The sequence below is a fragment of the Eutrigla gurnardus genome (assembly GCF_963514095.1).
Source record: "Eutrigla gurnardus genome assembly, chromosome: 13".
NCBI lineage: Eukaryota > Metazoa > Chordata > Actinopteri > Perciformes > Triglidae > Eutrigla > Eutrigla gurnardus.
This window is the reverse complement of record NC_139936.1, coordinates 23882991-23903894: the sequence shown is the minus strand read 5'-3', so window position 1 is coordinate 23903894 and position 20904 is coordinate 23882991. Positions and strand designations below refer to the sequence as shown.

Sequence of the window (20904 nt, the reverse complement as noted above, 5' to 3'; positions counted from 1 at the left end):
AACTGGACTCTCTTCTCAGTTGCAGCACTACATTGGTACTTAGACTGATAAGAGAAAGGTGCATCTTGAAAAAACACTTCAAATGTAATTTCCTTTAGCCTCCGATGAAGAACATAACAACACATTCTCTCTCCAATCTTCTCTCCAATCAAGACTTTGGTCAACTGAATAGCCTTTGTAAAGGCTACTCAGAAGCCTTTGTAGCCACACTGCCTCCTTGTGGATAATCCCCCTGCATCTCCCTGAGCCAAGGGATAAACTCACCCGTGTCTGGAGCCAGGCATTCACACTTGTAGGTGGTGATGTAGTCGGGCTTAAAGTCGGTGTCGATGGGGTAATATTTGAAGGAGCCCACCATCTTCTTGATGGCATCAGAAATGAAGATGAAGGAGATGAGGCTGGAGAAGCCCTCCTCGGTGAAGCGGGTCATGTATTTAATGATGTAGCTGGCATCTGTAGCTACCAGGATGAAACACTGCAGGCAGGAGTGCATGCCGATCCACAGACGCAGCTCCATGTAGTCTATGCCATTGTTCCTTTGGGAGATGCATGGTGAATGCATTAATGAAAGAAATGGAAAGTACCAACACAAATTTATCCTACGCTGCTCTTCTGCACATATATTATTTGTATTTATAACTTGGATGGAAAAGGTAACACAAAATCACAAATGTGGTAACTAGTTTCAACAAAATTGACCTTTAACTAATCAAAATGCTATTCGAGTTAATAATTTGAAGTTATAATGGACATATGAACTTATACAGTCACCTAGTTTGAGGTTATGTACCTGTGGCTAACAGGTGGAGTGAGTCGTGTGTGTGTGTGTGTGTGTGTGTGTGTGTGTGTGTGTGTGTGTGTGTGTGTGTGTGTGTGAACCCCCTGAAAGTAGCCAGAAATGTCAGGTGAAATTAACTTTGTTTATTTGTTCACCTAGCAATACAGACCACCAGTGAAAGTGCTTTATGTAAGCCCAAAGGAAATCAAAGGTATACAGGCTGCTGTGTATGGACACTGATAGAGGTTTGTATACATTTATCATGAACACTGCAGAGCAGGTTATTAGGTTGTGTTTTTCTCTACAATGGGATTCTGCAATAATCCTCCAAATGACACATAAGAGGGTGTCTACAGTACTCAGTGTTCTGACTATATCTGTGTACTGAGAGATCATTTGGCTCTAAAGAAGCTCACCTGCTGAATTCAAACAGAAGCTTTTCAAAGATGAGGATGGGTCCAGTAGAGCTGAGGATGATGAGGGGCTGCCCGCTGAAGAGACAGAAGACAGTACCAGCCAGAGCTGTACCCAGGAAACTCTCCATCACACCCTGTTGGACAAGGAAGAGGGAGGGGGGGGGAGGTTATTATGCAAAAAGGAAGAGCAAGGTGACAGAGAGGAAAGCGGCTCCCAGACCAAGTTGATGGTGTTGATAAAGTCAGAAAATCACATAAGAGGAATCGATATAACAATAAAACAAAGTGCAGCGTGACCAGACACCTATTTATGAAGACACTTTCTGGCAAGGGGAGGTTCATATTAGAGAATCAATGGCACCACTATATTGTGTTACTGAGCAATATAATACAATTAATAATGATGTCTTGCAGTTTTTCTCAGCTGTTCCAATGTGCAAACACATTTAGACGAGTGGCGCACTGAAGTAGATATTGCTTATTCAACGAAAATAAAATGAAAAACAGAAAAACACTGTCTACCCGAGAAATCAGTTGGTTTTAATCTCCTAGTGCCTACTTGCCTGTGTGCCACATCATGTACACCCAAACATAGCATCCAGGATCATGCATGTGTAACTGATATGCATGAAATCCTAAAATTGTGACATCCCCAATCATTGCTGGTGTTGCTATATTTCCTTGTTTTTGCTTAATGGAAGAGGTTGACATTTTGTGAAATATGCCAATTTGCTTTTTGACAGTTAGATGAGAAGATCTCTCTCACAGGAGTCGTATCCATCTTACTGTAACACTTGGAGAGATAAGGAAATAAGTATTTTCCCAAAATGACAAACTATTCCTTAAGTATAATGTTCAGTATCTTGTTTTATATGAATTGTGGATTTATATGAAACAAAATCAGTCACCTCCATGTTTGAATCCAAATGATATCATTAAACAACAATCTAACAATCTCAAATGACATATTCTTTGCACTTCCAAGCTTGATAAATGGCAACCAAGAAAATAAAGCCACGTGTTTGTATCTTTTGGGAAATGTTTAATTAAACCACTTAGTTGTCATGTCAAACACTTCTTTAAATGATAATAATAAATGATAATTGTGAAAATGCCATAAACTGTTCTGCTACGCTGTAGAGATAATAAATGGTAAATGGCCTCATTTATATAGTGCTTTTTTCCAAAGCGCTTTACAGGAATGACTGTCTTTCACCCATTCATACACACATTCACACACTGACGGCGGAGTCAACCACGCAGAGCGACAGCCAGCTCGTCAGGAGCAATTGGAGTGAGGTGTCTTGCTCAGGGACACCAGGCACTCAGCTAGGAGGAGCCGGGGATCGAACCGACAATCTTACGGTTGCCAGCCAACCCACTCTACCCCCCCAATAAATACAAGTTATTCCTCTTGTTTACCTGGTAGTTGTCGGTAGCGTCTCCCAGTAGACCACCAAAGGTGATGGCATTGGTGATGCAGCCCAAGTAGATGAAGAGCACTGCGGAGATGGACTGAATGTGGAAACCCTCATAGAAATCACTGGGGACCCATGGCAATTTCCGCTTTATGTCCAGGTACAGACCGCCACAGAAACTGTTGTACACAGACACACTCATTGGTTAGGATGCTTTAAAAAAAAGAGAGATCAGGATAAAATCACGTTGGGTTTATTGGTTGTGTGATTTTAGCTACATCACTTAAACTGCACCGACCCAAGAATCTTTGCATCCTTGGCTAAAGTGCTCATTAAAAGGAGGTTCACATATCAGTTTGCCAAATTTTAATGAATTAATATTAAAATGTGGTTGCCATAAGCCAGGGTTGGTCTGATCTGGTTTGGACTACCTTACCGTCCAGTGAATGCCAGCTCCTCTCCCAGCTCATGCTGCGGTGGCATCTCCTCGTCCTCTGCCAGGCCTCCTCCTCCTCCGGCTGTGCCGTTCATCTGCCCCAGTTCATTTAAGGAAAACACTGACTTCCTGCAGAGACGATACATACGGTACATATGGTATGGCTAAAGCTTCATTCAGGACACAATTTATTTAGCTGCAGTCGAAATCTTGACAAATCAAATTGATTTAAGACTGAGGTCTGCAATTGTTGTAGGCTTATTACTCATTGTGACACAGACAAGAAAGCTGAGAGCTCAATGTGCACTGCTGTGGTGTAAAACTCCAACCTTTTTTCCGCCGAGGGGACTTTCTTGGGGGGCTCAATGCGGATTTTAGGATCCCATTCTCCAGGCGGCAGCACAATCACCTCATCCAAAAATTCATCTATGCCTGCGATGAGGTCCTCACGATCTCTGGCCTTATAGGCTACATCACTGAAGAGCTGTGAGATGGAGGGAGAGAGATAAGCAGAGAGGATTTCACCTTTTCAACTGGCTTCTATCGGTCTGATAGTGATCAGTCTATGTACTGCTCTAATAAAAGGGATTTCCCTCTTTCACATTCTCTCTGATGGCCTCTGGAGACTTGTTTAACGTGAGCTGTGGAAACTATATCGACATTTTGACCTCAGTCAAAAACACTGTCGGTAACTAATAATGCCCACTGTGAGTTAAGTGCACAGCATCGTAATCAAAGGGTTGATTCTAATTGGCAATGACTTTGCGCATTGGTCCAAGTTAACGAGACCCCTAACGAGACAGCAGACAGCAGGTCATTAGGACTTTAAACCAAAAAAAATAAAAAATAAGCACAAACTAAATATGAAAAACATGAAAACCAGGATGTTTCTTCAGCCTGGGGAAGACAGACATGGCTTGTCATGGAAAAAACATTTTTAAAACACAATGACACTTACATCATCCACCATTAGGGTTGCTATGGCTCGGCCGATCTCATTATATGACTTAGCCTTTCCTTGGGGTCCCAAGAGAATAAAGAGGAATCTGTATCGTAACAATAAGAATGTGAGTTATGTGCTGGGATAGCAGGTGTCTGTGAAAGGGGCTTTGTAAAATACATGGCAGGTCATTTTACCTGGTAGGAACAGGGACCTCAGTCAGACCTCCTAGTGTTGTAGCCTGGGCCAGGCGGACAAAGGCTACAAAAGGTTTGTTTAGGAAATCCACTTCACCCACCAAGACATTGGATGCCTCTGCATCTCTAGGGATTTTCTTCATGAATTTATTTTTTAGCTGCATAAAGAGAGAACATGGTAAGAAATATGTTATCACCTTTGGTACCGTCATATTTGATGTTGCTTTTGCCCCTCTTTTGTCCTTTGCAACCTCCATTATTTTCTCACTTATACTTTTTCTGAAACAATTAGTCACAGGCTTTAATGAAAACGATTTAGATAATCAATCAATAGTTGCAGTATTTATTGGAAGCAGAAAGGGCAATTCTCAACCTTCTCAAATGTGAGGATTTTCTACATTTATTTGTGTGTGACAGTAAAGTGAATGCACTGATTTTTCTAGAGAAAAAGGCGAGAAACTAATTGGCCAATAAATAATTTCTTGCAGGCTGGATGACTGGATCTCTCTACAGTGATCATTAAAGTGCCATCTTCTCATTATTTGTTACCAACAGTCTCTCTAAACCTGGCAGATATGTAGGGTATTTTGAAATCGGCAGACATTTTCAAGCTACCAACCCTGCGTTGTTCCAGAGCATTACACCTCAAGACATAGCAATCAGACAGGCCCAAGCTGTGACTGACAGAGGGATGGCAAGCTAACCTGACCTGTCTGATTGCATGTAAAGGTGTGGCAGGAAATGAGTCAGCTGATCAGCACAATAACACTCAGTGATGGAGAGCCTTGCCAATTTAACCCACAGCCCGAATCTGCGGCTACATGTGAGGGCCAAGCACGCGGACTGCACAACGAGATCCATGTTTTTCCCCAGCCAGTTCAATATTGACACACCCACGCACACAACAAACTATCACTTGTCCATTGTCACATGTGACCTACTGTAGGCCTATCAATACATTTTGTGCAGCCAGTCAGCCACCCATAGGCGGAGTACTTGGAACTGGACAACCAGTGCTCGTCCTCATAGCTGCACAAAAAAAAAAAAAGAAAAAAGAATTGCATTCATTCATGTTCGTACATTAGTCATCGCTGTGAGTGACACTTAATCCTGACCTATGTGTCGTCTAATCCAAGCAACAAAAGCACGCCCTCGCATCGATCCACGCATGTGTCACTGGGTTTAAGCCACATTATCGAATCGGCCCCACAAATGGGTGAGTTATGTGTTTGCATGCTTCCTCTATCACTAGCTGTCACTTTCACTAGCAACAGTAATGAAAGATTGATGACACTTAGGACAGAGCTGGCTCTCACCACTCCGGTGGAACAATTCAACACAGCATTACGCCTTCCTGAGACATGAGATAGGTAATCTCTGCTATAATCGAAAGCCACAAAGTGGAAAATGAGCATGGCTCCAGAGATAGTGGCTGTCCATGCAGATAAATAGACATTTTTCTATTATAAAAGATAAAAACATGAGTTTAATGATAAAGTTAAAACCCTGTAAATATAAAGCACATTTTGGGTAAATGTGGATGTTGAGGTTGTTAAGTCAAGTAATATTTTACTATCTCAGTCAATTAAATACGTTTGTAAATGTGTAGGTATATAATGCTTAAGAATGTGCAGAAGATAAACACTGTCACCTGGTCTGTGCTGGGAGTATCTGCAATATCATTCATACTCCTACTCTGGGCGTGACCTGAAAAAAACAACAATAAAACAAAACAACAACAATAACAGTTATACACTTAATTATATGCTGTATATTTAGGATAATTTATGATCCAACATTGTAAAATATAAAATAAACACCATGTGTGACAATAATAGCAAGGTAAAGCATTAAAACAAAGGTATAAAGTCATTTTTGTACAATTTGCCCCATTTAAAAAAAAATCTTAAACATGATATCTAAGACAATGTGTGACTTAGCAGTGTAGGGAGCAATGCCCCCAGAGGGAAACTTAACAATCCAACAGAAAAGCAACTGGAGTGAAATTGGTCCCTCTGATGTGGAACAGGCTGTCTCACATATGACCTGCTATGCTAGTTGAAGATGAAAGGAAATCCAGTTCAATGCAAACAGTCTTATTACACTAAACAGTTGAGATGCCAATTCATGACCTAAAATGTATTATTTCACCCCAGAAGGTAGCGGAGGGGTAAAAGGTCATTCTATACTGAAGTAGAAGTACACATACTTGTGTTCAAAAAGTACTGATCCATACGACAGCGTATGATCCATACGACAGCGTATGCCCCCTTCCCCGAGAGAAGGGGGCAATATTCAGAGAAAAAAAAGTGGGACTTTATGTATAGGCTTACTAAAAAATAATGTCTAATGTCGAACGTGTATATATAGCCAATATAAACAAGTTGCTTGGTTCCGCTAAGACCAGATGTTTGCCGTTGCTATGCTAACAAGTGAAAACTACCTAGCATCTTAGCCCAACCGCCCGATCAATAAACACCTATAAGATGACAATTTGGCCCATATAAATGAAATAATAACAATAACTATCAACTGCCATCAGCCTAAGGGCCTTAACGAGGCATTATCACACGTTGTGATGTATTAATTAGAAAAATAAATGTTTACATTCTATGACTTTATAAACTCACAAATTTGCAACTTTCTTTCTCTGAATATTGTCCCCCTCACATTTTTATTGCATGTCATTTTGCAAGGCTAACTGAATCTTGCATCATATTAACAAGAATAAAATTGATAATTACCATCAAATGCATTACAACTAAAGTAATGAGCCTGCTGAAAATGTAAGGAGTAGAAAGTACATATAACCTGAAAGTTTTACAAAAGTATTATTTTGTTACTTCCCACCTCTGAAGGAAGTGAGCAACTATTTGCATTTTGATGACTTTAATAAACCGTATAATTTGGGGTCAGTAAACAAATGTTTGTTTGCATTACATTGACATTTAGGGCACCGTGCACCAGGAATCCTCTGGTGTCACCAGGGGGGTGTCACTCATGTTTCAGGGAGAGCTGGACCAGGCCGTGCCAGCCCTTTGAGTCCCTGCTGACAAGATGGAGGTTTGTTCTTGACTACAGTTAGTCAATATAACTGTACAATGTTTATATTCAATTTCCACCAAAGAATGATGACAAAGCAAGTCTCTGTGAAGACGCCCTCTGTCTCTGTAATTAGTTTGAGGGTTCTGTGATGATTAAATGCCATTTTAAATGTTTTTCTCATGATTTTTGATTTTATTTTATGGTAAATAAATCCGCCTTCAAATAGCTAAACATCCCTTGTGTTTTACACAAATCAATAGCCATTTAAATAGTATTACACCTTAAAAACGACAGAGATGTGTCTATCTATAATGCACCACACATGCAAGATGAACCCGCAAACTGTGGACCCGCAGAGCGGCACTCACGCAGGCGACCATAGCTGGCAGACTGCTGTTTCATTCGCAGGTCCTCTGTGGATCGGTTACAGTTGCCCACTGGACCACCTCGGGGTCCGACACGATCTGCAAATGGAAGGGAAATGGTGACAGACACCCACAGTAACAGGGCGGTCAGAGGTGATGTTTTAGGATTTATCCAGCAGTAGGTGTTGTTGTAGCAAAAACTTCAACCACTTTATTCCTAGGTCCATATTTGATACATTAACTATCTATCAGATACGCTCAGAGTTGGAGTCACAGATGAGAGGAGAGCCAGCCAGTCTTCAAGCCAACTGATGTCTAATAGCCAATACAGGACACAAGCATCGTGAGTTACCCCGGGGTGAACTGAGGATTACACTGTGAGTCCTCAATTTATATGCTGTTGGTCCAAGGGGTTCCACGCCCCTGATCAGGTGGTCAGCTCCACACTTCCATGTCTCTTTTTCAACTCATGAGTCTTCTTCTCTCTAAAAACTCATAGATGCTTCACTCACTCCTCCCTTGCCTGACTCTTTGTTAGGCAAGCGTTACATAGATCTCTCCAGTAATACAGGTCTTTCTAGTTTTAATTTTAAGCAGATTTTTCCAGTGGCTTTTGTGTTCTTCAAGGACACTTTGCGATAACAGTCTCGGCCTGACTTGGTGACCTAGATACTCTCAGACTAAAGTATAATACTACTATTAACCACTACAGTGTCCTGCCTGGATGAGGTGAGGAAATGCTACAGCGGTAATTAACTCATCAAACATTCATACATCCCCTTTGGATGTTATGAGCCTTATTTATGCATAATGATATATATATATATATATATATATATATATATAAATGCATAATGAATTTCTCACAGGCTGCAAAATTATATGTGGGACCAGAATTGACTCATTGAGTGTTATTTCATGTAATGGCATGTCACAATATACACGGTCCACCATTGTATATTATTACTCATGGAAATGCTGATCCCATAATATATTTTAGATAACGCTAGATGATTATTTCCAATAGCTACACAGCTGGACACTCACTGGTGGAAGAGCTGGTCTTGCCAATGTCGGCTAGCGAGCGGTGGATTGGTTTCTTGGTCTGGTGTCGATGTTTCCTCAGCAGGACAAAACTGATCTGATCTCTTAGTTCAGGAGATATCATGCCTTCCTCTATCTGTCTCTCAATGATGTCATCTGGAAAAGGACACATTCATATTTCACATGAGGAGATTTTTGCAAACGGATCCAGTCATACAATGTGTTACCATGTTATGCATTAGCACATGGCTAGGGGTAGTTATTAACATCAGTTAAATAAAGAGCATAGGGCCTTCATAATATTGATGATATACACTGTTGCCCATAAATTTGGAATATTTTGTATTCTAATCATTTGTTTTTTAAAGATTATTTTTTCTGCTAGAGCACCGAGAGAGAGGGAGAAGACATTGCAGGAAAGTGATCCCTGGCCGGGAGTCGACCCGGGATCCCTGCGTCGAGGATGTTGAGCCTCTGTACATGGGGCGGCTGCACTAACCACTGCACCACTGTGCTGTGTCAGAGTTACCCAGGTGAAAATGTATTCATGCATACCATTTGTTTGGCGCTATAAAAGAAAAAACATTTGCAAATTATTCCAACTTCATTCCCTGTATATACAAACCACATAATACAGCACCCCGCAGTGTCAGTCCACAAGAGTTACAGGAGGAGCACTGCTTGATTGTTGATTTCCATCCTGAACATTGGGTAATGCTGATCCCCAAGGCTTCGTCTCATATGAAGGAACTTAGATTATCTTTTGAATTATAACCATCATCATGTTTTGCTGGAGAATTCCCACAGCAAACAGACAATAACCAAGAATTTAACACTAACAACAGCTCCATTAAAATCAGGTTTTGTAAGAGAATCAGTGACAAATGACACAGATTGTATTAAATAAAGTCAGAATAATTGAAAATGAAATGAATCAAACCAAACTCTTCAAGCACCTAGAGTATGCTAGAGTGGCACAGTGTAATTTTAATTACTCAAAATGTTCACAGATGTGTGCTCATGACAACGTCCAAGATTACATAAACTAACAGCAACAAGGGATGTTAGTGTTAAAGTCTTGTGCCAGTCCCTTGACCAACTAACGTTAACGGGGAAATTGGGATAAGCAACAACATTGAGGTATACGCATATAAAAACTGTATTGTGCTATATGCAGCAATCTAGCAGTTTTTTTTATTTTGCACAGAAGCTGTTGCCATTGATTATTGTGCTTTTGATTATCTAATTGATTTACTTGACCGCTCCATACTAATGCATCTGCAGCTTCCGCTTTGACACGTGGTGAGTGGTAGCAAAGGGAAAATGGGGAACGCATGAGTTGGCAGCTGGGAGGAAAGTTTAAAACTGGCTATTTAGCTTGGTAAGGAATCATGAAATGTTTCATTCTGAAACTGCTATTTAGATTCCATTATCAACGGTTTTGAGGGTTAGTCTCATATTGATCCCTGTTTTGTCGGTGTAACGTAACACACATTCATATTTCATAGAAATAAATAAACAAAGGGATACACACAAAGTCAAAAGCATGCAACATCATTTAAAGATGGCCACAATGAGACTTTAACAGCATTACCTTCAGCTCGGCTTTAGACTAATATTGCACGAGGAATAAAAGTTTAACTTCTGGAGCTGCAATTCCTTACATTTGTGAATGAAGTTTGTTCTGTAATTTCTCTCCTGGTTTGTGCTAAAAAAATGAGCTCATAGAAAAGTGTCACAGCCTGGAAAATGCATTTAAAGCTAATCCACTAGCTGTGTCATTTTGAATGCATTGTCAGTTAGCAAACCCAGGCAACATTTTATGAAGCAATGTTACAGGTGTGTCACGACTCACCTCTTGAACCTGAACCCCTACGTTTCCTCAGGTCTCAGCAAATATTAGATGAGGACATGTGAACCATGTAGCAACTCATTTATCTTGCATATCCACATAATAGGCAGAAGCTCGGCTAAAAGCTCATGATGATTGTTTTACTTTTTACCAAAACGCAACTCAATTCCATCACAAAACAACCAAGCACTGATTCAACTTCTTTCGTCAAGTAAAATTGAAAAGGTACAGGCTCTGAAATATAGTATAAAATAAAAAGCATCCCTATGAAGGACATTTCTACTGGCTGTTTTCTTTTTCAAGGCTAACTGAATCTTGCATCATATCAATAAGAAAAAAAAAACTCAATTCAGCTCAAATGCAAAAGTATTTAGCCGTTTAGGAAAATGTAAGAAGTACATTCAGATACTTGTTTTAAAATGTAGGGGGGGAATTGTCAGAATAATAAACACTCATGTAAAGTACAGATACCTGAAAATTCTACTTAGGTACAATAACAAAGTATTTGTACTTCGTTACTTACCAATTATCTGAGGCAGTGAGTAGCCTTCCAGGTCCAACAGTACCGTTCCCGTCTGGAGACATGTCCTAAGCTCAAAAAGACTATGCAGGGAGAGTGTGGACACGTGGGGTTTACTCCACCTCTCTCCTCCCTCTTCCACCTTCTCTTCGAACTTCACCCACCTGAAAGCAGCAAGACGACCAAGAGAGAAAAAAGACGTGAGGAAAATGCAAATGTTGAGATGTTGTCGAGCTTGGTGTCTCAGCTCTGCTGGTGGTGCCCATTACTCAGTAGATGTCTGTGGTTTGAGCTCGCAGCTCCCAGGCATCACACCGTATAATGTGAAGCAGCAGGGTGTTGGAAAGAAGCAGGAGAGTTCGCTCACAGAGGAGCAACACTCAGTACGGCTCAGTGTTGTTCAGTGGTGAGGCTTGTATTGCTGCTATGCATGACAATAATCACTTTTATGACTTTTACCAACTTTTGAACTCAGTTTGATCATCTAACATGCCGCAGTCTGACAATGCCCAATTTTCAATTTGCTTTCTGTGGTCTCAGCGTTCATTTTTCATTTTGTTTTGTGTTTGCATTCATTGTGGCAGTGTCGAGTCAGGTCATACATTAAACACAGTTTGCTGGACATTAAAGTGTATTTTGGACATGCAGAAACATTTGTCAAATGGGTAGACTCTTTAACCAAAAGCAAAGCAACATAATACAAGAGCAATTCTATTTTTCGAGTGGCAGAAGCTTGACTGTGCCTGAATCTGAGTATGCATGTGTTTGTGAGTGTAGTAAATCACCTGGCAGACTCCTTCCACTCCAGCTCGTCTCCTTCTCGCTGTAGAGTGTCCATCTCTGTGAAGAGTGTCGGCGTGGGCATGTCATCCTCTTCACTCAGGATGTAACGTAGCCGTTCCGCCGCTGGGGACACTTCATGGAAAGAAGATTTATATTTACATTACATTTACATTTAGGTCATTTAGCAGACCCTTTTGTCCAAAGCGACTTTTGTCAAAAGAAAGAAACCACAACATTAGGCCCTCATCTGAGTAAAGTAGCTGTTCAGCAAGTATACCTTAAGAAAAACAGTGCTATGACCAAAGTGCTAAGAACATAGAAGTGTTTTGTTGACATGTTATAGTTGTAAAAACCTTTATAGCTTAATGGTTATAACCTAGAAATGAACCTATGAATAACCACTTATGAATGTAAATAGTGATCTCCAATATCGATCAATTGACTTGATAGACTCTATAACTATTCATATTTTCACTCCTTCTTTAACACCTTCTCTTCAACCAGCTGAAGGCTATTGTATGTCATTTACAACTGCACCAGCAGTCATGATGGCAGTAATGAAGCATACTTTCAGATCCCACATTTGTAACTGATTATAGGTTTCCAATCACAAGCCTTGTAGTTACCATCCATGTCATTATTGTATGGATGTTGAATTGGACCCAATGTTCATGAGTGGTGCTGCAGGGTACTGATCTATTAGGGGACCATGTCAGCTGCTTCTGACCTATAGACTGAGCTGTATGGTAATTTCTGTACATGGGATGAGTCAATGATATTGAATGAACAGTGAGTTCCACTTGATGTTGATGTGGTTTTATCTGAATGGCGTTCATGACCATCTACACCTATCAAACAACATGTTTGATGTAAACTTTGCCATTGAGTCAGCTCAGATAAAGTTAACACCTCTGCTGCACTTGCAATTGAAAATCGATTCAGTAAGGTTGACAACCTTCCCAGCCAAAGTCTTTAAAAGCCAAAGCAGCAATGTTCTGCAGGGCGAGTCATTACTCCAACCTGAAACAGAGGCTACAAATTCCCAGAATGTGTCTGAGACGCCTGCTGTCCAGTGTTAAAACTGCTGGAAGGAAGCAAAAGCATGAAGTAGAAGAAGAGTGCAACAAAGTTGTAATAAATGACACAGTCTGATTCATGTCTGTACCAATCCTTTGGAAGGGGTTTTAACCTTTAAATAAAGCCTCCCTGGAAGCTCTGTGCAGAACACTTATTAATATATACCAGAATTCACGGGAGCTTTTCTATAAGAAGCCTTTCTTTGCCATATTTACAGCACTGGCTGTCATTATTTTTACTTAATTATATTCTATTCACAAATGTGTGTATAAAAAATGCATAACTGTAAAAGAGGTGCATAGCAGCACTCTGCCAGTACTACATTTATTGAAGCTTCAGAGTCACAGAAGACATTATACAAGTGTTTTCATAGTTGTACTAACCAGGAAGAGTAAATTGCCTTTGACCTGTAAAATCGAAGGAGTGCCCTATCGATGCAAGTATTAGATCATATTGAAAAGAAAAAAAAAAGACTAGCTTTGAGGTCGTACTCATGAGCTGAGATTCAGACACTACATTAACGGTTGGTCTTGCAAAGTAAAGCCTCCCTGGAAGCCATCGTGTGAGACTAGTGTGAAAGCTGTGTAAGTAAGTTCCTGCTGTCCTATACCATCGCATGTCATGGCTCTCTGGCCGCTTACTCACTAGTGCGGTTGATGTCTTGGAGACTCTGTTCGTTGCAATCCATAAGTCCTTCCTCTATGTCTATGTCTCGGTAGCGGTCGTGCTCTTGGTGTCTGTGGTGGTTATAGAGTCTGTCCCTGTCCACGTCGGCAGCCTCACGACTAGAGCGCCTTCGTCTGCGTTTGCGTCGATATCCTCGAGGCACTGGGACACCAATGTAGATGGACTGATGGTCTGGAGACAAATATGGAGGGTTTCTGGATGCTTTCATGAATAATATACAAATGGTTGCACCTGAAGTGCCCATATATATGTTCCTTTTGAATAGTTACATACATATTATTTAAATGAATGTTTCATGAAACAGCAAAAAATTGTTGACTGACAGCCAACCAACAATGGCAGATTGTTGAATGAGATTTTTCATTCATTTCTCATGATCAGAGGTTTGTTTTTAACCACAACCCTGAATACATTATGTTTCACACCATATCTGCCTATTACAGAAAACAATAAATTAATATTCACAATGCTTCAGTGCTGTAGCTTTCCTGTGTGTTAACATTTGGCTTGTATATTCCCTGTGTTGCAACACATACACTAATGGTGTGAGTTGTATCATCTTCTAGCAATTAGGGTTTCAATTTAATTTTAATTGCACACTAAAATCCATGTGGACACAAACCAATATAGGAAAAAAACAGAACCTGCCGCTCCACATGATCATAGAATACACACAAACTCACTCAAACATGCATCTGCAACTCCCCAGCCTCACAAAACACAGATCCATACAAAAAGACACCAAAAATCTCATTTGCCCTCCATTTGATGCATTCAGCCACACAAATTCTCAGAACAAATCAGATACTTGACGTGTGATGATGTTGCGATAATACTAAGATACAAAATGCATGTAATGACAAAATGCCCTGTTTCTATTTGCAGAGGGACACTCCGAGATGGATCTACCATAGATATGAACCACACAAGTAGAGTATGTGTGAACACACACTCACCTTCCTCCTGTTCATATCGATGGTGAGAGAGGCCCATCCCTCGATCGTCATGGTCCATCCTGGTAGAAAGGAAGAGACACAATTTTGGAGCATTGTTTCAAACTGTGAAAGTAACAAATCTATGAATATGAGTGCATAACATTAGTCTGTGTGGATGGTGATATGGTTATGTGTGTGCGTGTGTGTGTGTGTGTGTGTGTGTGTATATGTCTCTGTGTGTCTGAACTCTTTCCAATGAAAACTATACTGAGCTAACGTCAAATACATAAATATTACCATATTATTATATAACATAAATTATTTTAGATAAGCGTTGTATTTTTTATTTTTACCACAGAAGTGTGAGGAAGTTTTTTAAATCCAAAAATCAAATGACCATTTTCCTGGGTGATGGTCGCTTCTTGCTTTCACAATTCAATGTGTGATTGAAAATATGAATAAAACACCTGAAAAATCAAGACAGATAATGCTGAGTGTAGAAGTGAGACCAATGCGAGTAAGGATGCGTTCACACTACAGGCGTACGTTGATGGACCGTTGCCGGACGAGGGAAGGCGTGTCTGGCGCATGGGGAGATGCATTTGCAGACACAGCCAGCTCTGATCTCGATCTGATTGGCTGACGGATCCATCGCCGGCCAAAATATTAAATTTTTCTCAACTTCTCCACGGATTGGACCCACAATTAATTTCGGCATAATGTAACACAAGCCCATGCAAATGAGATCCGTCAACGGAAAGGTGTAGTGTGAACGCGGCGTAAGAATGTCTTTTCTAATCATAGGTTTCTCTGCCTGTAGAATTCTGGTTCCAAGTGGGGGCCACGACCTACTATGTATCAATTTAGGGATCCTTGACACAAACCTTGTGAGAACCTCTGGTGTATGCTGTATTGTGCACAAGGGTAAACACAGACATATACACATACATTGGTATGTGTATATGTCTGTGTTTACCGATACAATTGTGTAATTGTACACTGTCATGTCTGTACAAACATGTGCATGTATGTATGTGTGTGTATCATAGCTTTATTTATGGCATATAAGACTCCAGCAGCAGCCGTATTTACTGACCTGCATGTTGGGTTACAGTGCAGATCAATAGGAAAATAATTAAAAGGGAGGCCAAGTCGATGGAATGTTAGGATAACTTATCGCACGTGGTACAAATTCACACATTGAATGCCACCAGCAGTTTAAGGCCACCCTGTTCCTGCTGGTGACAGATTAGAGAGCATACACATTTGCAGCATTATGTACAGAAGGCTATGGTAATTGGAAGCAAGATGCTACTTGGAATTTGAATTTGCCTGTATGTCTATGAGATGAGAATGAGGATTGGTATTTTTGTTTTGTTTATCAGGGACAACACTAACTGTTATGTCCAGACTTCATTGATACCATTCCACAAAAGGATAGATCAGAAGTGGACAAAGGAAAGATGTTGTGAGACTCCAACACACATGGATACTATTGTTCAGTTTCAGCATTTATTCAAACACCATGTCTGGAAGGCCAGCTTTGCTCTCCTAAATATTTGCATTCCCATACATGAAACTGCATTGTCGATTTCATTCTGAAGGAAACATGTTTTTTCCGCAATAAATTTCCTTCACCGTATCACAAATAGGTTTTTAATCTGTGTGTGGACATATGTTTCAATATAAAATATTCAAAGGATCATTATCGTTTTTTCCTGTGAGTGGGAAGAACGTCAAAACAAGCTTGTAAAGCTGTGAAGGCCAACATGCTCTCATTCACTTGCCTAAAGACACCAGGGAGCATTAGTATTAATGTGGAGGTTTTTGTGCCTACCAAGTGAATGAAGTCCATCATTCATTCTCCGTTTAGTGTTATAAACTTGGCTTATCTTCCTTGAAAGCTGTATCGTACGCACCTGGACTTGGTTTTGGAGATGTTTCGCTGATGATAAAGCGTATGATAAAGAGCATTAGTTCTGGTAGAATCTCCCAGACTTCTGTGCTAATCATGGATTTGCCATAACAAACACCATGTTCAGCATAGAGAGGTTCACAAGGTTCTTGGTGCCATAACACACTTGGCCAAAGATCGTGCTTTCAGGCTTGGCTGGCTCAGTAGTCTCCAAAAACATCAGAAAGGTACCGTTTGGCAAGAAGGGCTGCAGCTGTGGGGGTTGCAAAAGCAAAAACCCAGATGTGGGAGGACATCAGGGAGACTGTGGTGAAGGACTTTTGGTTCTGGCAAACCATTAGATCACTCAGAAGGGGAAAATAAGGCTTGGGCTGTGTTCAGCTGGGAGGAGAACTGTGGACTTGGTCTGGAGATAGTGTTGAGGAGTTGAATGAACACTTTGAGGAACTCCTGAATCTCACCAACACATCCTCCAATGTTTGAAAATATAGGTTTGCCATATCCCTGGCAGAGGTAGCTGAGGTGATCAAATGGCTCCTCGGTGGGCAGGCATGAGGGGTGGATGAGATTCGCTCTGAGAGGCTGAAAGTTCTTGGTTGACATGCTTCTTCATTATTGCATGGAGGACAGTGCCTGCAGAGTGGCAGAACGGGTTGGTAGTTCCCATTTTTAAAATGGGGGACCGGAGAGTGTGCTCCAGTTATTGGGGTATCACACTGCACAGTGTCTGGATTTGGGACCTCAACATTGTGTCTCTACTTTTTATAGATGATGTGGTTCTGTTGGTTCCTCCAAGTCTGAGGCCATGATTCACTATTGTTTCTGTTCTCCTTGGTCATAGTAAGCCATGCTATTTAAGTAGCATGCACAACACCAGGACCCTGAAACAGTCCCACCTAAAGGACAGCATATCATATCAATCATTGTAAATAGTTCCTTCTCTATTTTATTTTATTTTATTATAGCTGTTTGCTGTAGAATGTGGAGACACCTAAAACGAGTAAATTTTGAAAATGTGTCAGGTAGCCAGAAAAACTACACTACACATCAAGTTTAGTACGGACAGAAATAATAATACATGAATTGTCATCATCAAGAAAAACAACAAGAAAAACAAAGCTGTTAAGCAAGCTATGACGATGCAAAGTGAAGTGGTGTTCTTGGTTATTTACTAAACTAGAAAGTACCCAGAGAGCACAAACATATGTCCGTAAAAAAACAAATATCCAGTTTCTTTTATACCTAAACAAATTAATCCTACCACTTGACTGTCACCAGTCTTAGAAGTAACGCCACAAAATAAGATTAAGTCCATTTTGTATTTATTACTCCAGTTACTTTTTTGAAATCGCAGTTTAAGTATTTAGAGGTGCTGTGTTGTATTTTATTTTTTATTTCTACTTCTCTACACAGTTTGCTCTGTCTTCCAAGCATTTCTGCTCTCCACATCCTATAAGAGAAATCTGTGTTTTTATTCGAATCTCTGTGGATAATATCTCATGTGGACTGACACTCTTGAAATGCGATCCACCCTGGAGGGATGTGAGGTGTAAAGTGGTTGGTGGAGGATGGGTTAAGCCCAGCAGCCCCATTGAACTGCTGCGAATGTTTGTAGCTCTGGCTTCCTGCCTCTGTAATTAGTGCTGTCACATCAGTGTCCTTCACACCCAGTGGGCAGCTGGAGCGGGAGCTGTAGGCAGCACCCCCCCCCCCCCCCCCCCCCCCCCCTCACAGCCGATCAATTGGTGTGCACCCTAACACACTCACATGTAAACATGCACACGTGCACATCGGATAATGTGTTCATGTGCTTTGCCGGTATATGCAAATGTACACAAGCACCAAAAGGGAAAATGAAATGAATATATATATATATATATATATATATACATATATACTCATTTTATTTTCATTTTTGTGATTTGTGAGTGTCCATCCAGCAACAAAACAAATCTATTCTGTTATCTGTTATCTCGGGCCGAGAGCATCGTGTTTTCTCTAACGTTATAAGTGTTTGTCACCACACCTCAGCTGAAGGAAAAGAAAAGAAAAGAAAAGAAAAACTTTTTCGAGAGTCTCTACTGTGATTTAGTGTTACTAACGAGCACACCGCTTCATCCAGCGTCGAGGGACGGGGCTGAGACACGAATACATTTTAAACATAAGAAACACTCGTCCCACAATAATCCGTGTGATGGGCAGCTACAAATAGAAGCTCACATCAGAAACGCCCAGAAATGAACTGATTCACAACTGAAACTGAAACTTAAATAGTGGTGAGTGGATCCACAGACGCGCTTTAGACATGGTGAAAGTGTATTTATTTATGTGCACATACACTTACATATTTTATGCACATTTGTCTCCGAATGACAAGGGATTAGAATTAGAACTACTAGAATGTTTCTTCAATACATTTCTCATATTTTCTTATTAATTTATTTAATTTTAAGTCACCAACCACATGATTAGACATTTGATGGAAAGAATGCGTACTGAAAACACGGAAAAAATATTTAAACGGATTTCATAGGGCCCTAGTTATTGACAAACACCACCGTGATGGATTAGTTAAGCTTTCAGAGCCAACAAGGGGGTGGAGCTCGGATATGGTGCCGTATAGCCTACTCTTTGGTGGGAACCTACTGTCTACGGTCAGAACGAGAGAAATCATCATGAGCACACAGGTCTTAAGGACTTTGAGCTCGGAAGAGAAGCTACAAACAAGAAATCTTTTACATTTGAAAATAAAGTTACCTAACTTTTGTTTTTTTATTTTTATTTAAATGTTTCTTGCAACATGTTGTATATCTGTTTAGTATTTGATTACTTTATTTTGTATACAGAATCCCAAAGTAAATGTGCACAAAATGAGCCATGCTGTGTCAATAGGTTCTATTTGTACACTGTGAGTTCGGCGAATACATTGACAACCACTGCTAAATGGCAGTAAAACATGTTTGCTCTATGGTAATGATGCTGAATGGGCCAAACAAAAAATTGCCATATATGCAGCAACATTTTGGTTGGCCACACCAAATCTCAATCCAAGGTTTTTTGAAAAGTTGGCAGCCCTGATTAAGCTATTTTTTTTAAGTAGCACTTTCAGCCTCATTTGTAAACAATCAAGGAAAAGGAAAACTACGAGGGACACTTTGTGACGTTTATAACTTTTTTACTGCTGATCTTATTCGATCGTGTTGATCAATAATTTCCAGCTTTTGCAAATCATGCACACTAAACAAGCATTAACATATGAACTTCTCACACTAACTAAACAACTATTTCCTATATCGAGTAACTGAGCAGAGAAGGACGTTGCTCTCCCTCTGTCTCTGTTGTTATCCAAGCTTCTGCTTGCTTTGTTGACAGGTCAGCTGTGCATGCTTTTATTGAATGTTCTTGCATGCAATTTTCATGATTGTAGTTTGTATTGTTGGTGCTGTTAATAGGTTAGCTACAAGCCACCGACTCAGGCGTCGCCATGTTGAGAGCCATTGAGAGGCCATCGAAATGCAAACCCGAATTTATGCACCTTTAAACTTCAAAACTCAACTCCATACTTCTATACTACTACTACCTTAGTAGTTTCAGTCAAAAGATATCACTAGAGACTTCCATAGACATATGTCTCTAAGTGAACTATCGAGAGGTTACAACTCTCCAAAGTGCCAGCTTGTCCCCACACACCGCTGAATAGGTTACTTACTGTCATTTAGAGTTAAGGAAGGAAGAGCAGAGGAGCTAAATGCCATTTCTCAAGAGGCTGAGAATATGAAATGGCAGTTTTCAAACAAGAGAGTTCAGAAAGACAGAGAAAGAAATCAATGGTGCACAGGGAGGAAAACAAATAAACCGGATGAGATAATAAGATAAGGATAAAACAACTTACCTGGATTAGTTGTCAGCGGGAATGAGTGAAAGCAGAAAATGCCTTTGCTGCTCGTAGTTTGGCATCAATGAAAACATGCCACTGGAGCTCCAACAAACTATTGAATGGTACAAACTCAGCAAAGAGGAAAGCTCCTTTCTATTTGTATCTGCCTGTCTGCCTCTCTCTCTCTCTCTCTCTCTCTCTCTCTCTCTCTCTCTCTCTCTCTCTCTCTCTCTCATGACTGGTTCAATAATGAACAAACTAGGACTCAGGAGAGAGCTCCAGGCACAAAGTTGTTTCAGAATATGTTTTGACACCAACCACCGATAGAAAATCTCTCAATATACTGTACCAGCAGGTCGATATATAGCATTGTGGAAAAAGTGATAAAGAAAAGAATGTTACGAGATGCTGCTCATGAAAATGTGAATTGTGGATTGAAAATGCATGCATTTGGGGGGGGGGGGGGGATTAATGGTTACAGATCGGTTCTGAACAGCAAAGATCACCATTTTTGATATCTAATCTTAGTTTTCGTTTTTTGAACGTGACTATAAAAATGACAATAAATATCAGGAATGTATAAAATAATGTATGTATATAAAACACTATACAGTAAAGT

The 20904-nt window shown here is 40.3% G+C and overlaps 1 protein-coding gene across 1 annotated transcript in view; it reads right to left on the bottom strand.

Annotated features, from left to right (window-relative positions):
• The window catches only part of slc4a5a (solute carrier family 4 member 5a), a 33715-nt gene extending 13149 nt beyond the window's left edge, over positions 1-20566 (bottom strand). The window contains exons 1-16 of the mRNA XM_084024850.1: positions 20525-20566; positions 20301-20486; positions 14515-14573; positions 13517-13729; positions 11797-11926; positions 11015-11175; positions 8643-8795; positions 7599-7694; positions 5837-5892; positions 4186-4343; positions 4007-4094; positions 3378-3532; positions 3049-3177; positions 2617-2791; positions 1195-1328; positions 265-536 (exon numbers count right to left, since the gene is read on the bottom strand). Of these exons, the coding sequence (XP_083880976.1) occupies positions 265-536; positions 1195-1328; positions 2617-2791; positions 3049-3177; positions 3378-3532; positions 4007-4094; positions 4186-4343; positions 5837-5892; positions 7599-7694; positions 8643-8795; positions 11015-11175; positions 11797-11926; positions 13517-13729; positions 14515-14572 (1978 nt within the window). The 5' untranslated portion in view covers position 14573; positions 20301-20486; positions 20525-20566. The remainder of the gene's footprint in view (positions 1-264; positions 537-1194; positions 1329-2616; positions 2792-3048; positions 3178-3377; positions 3533-4006; positions 4095-4185; positions 4344-5836; positions 5893-7598; positions 7695-8642; positions 8796-11014; positions 11176-11796; positions 11927-13516; positions 13730-14514; positions 14574-20300; positions 20487-20524) is intronic.
• Positions 20567-20904: the final 338 nt, after the last annotated feature.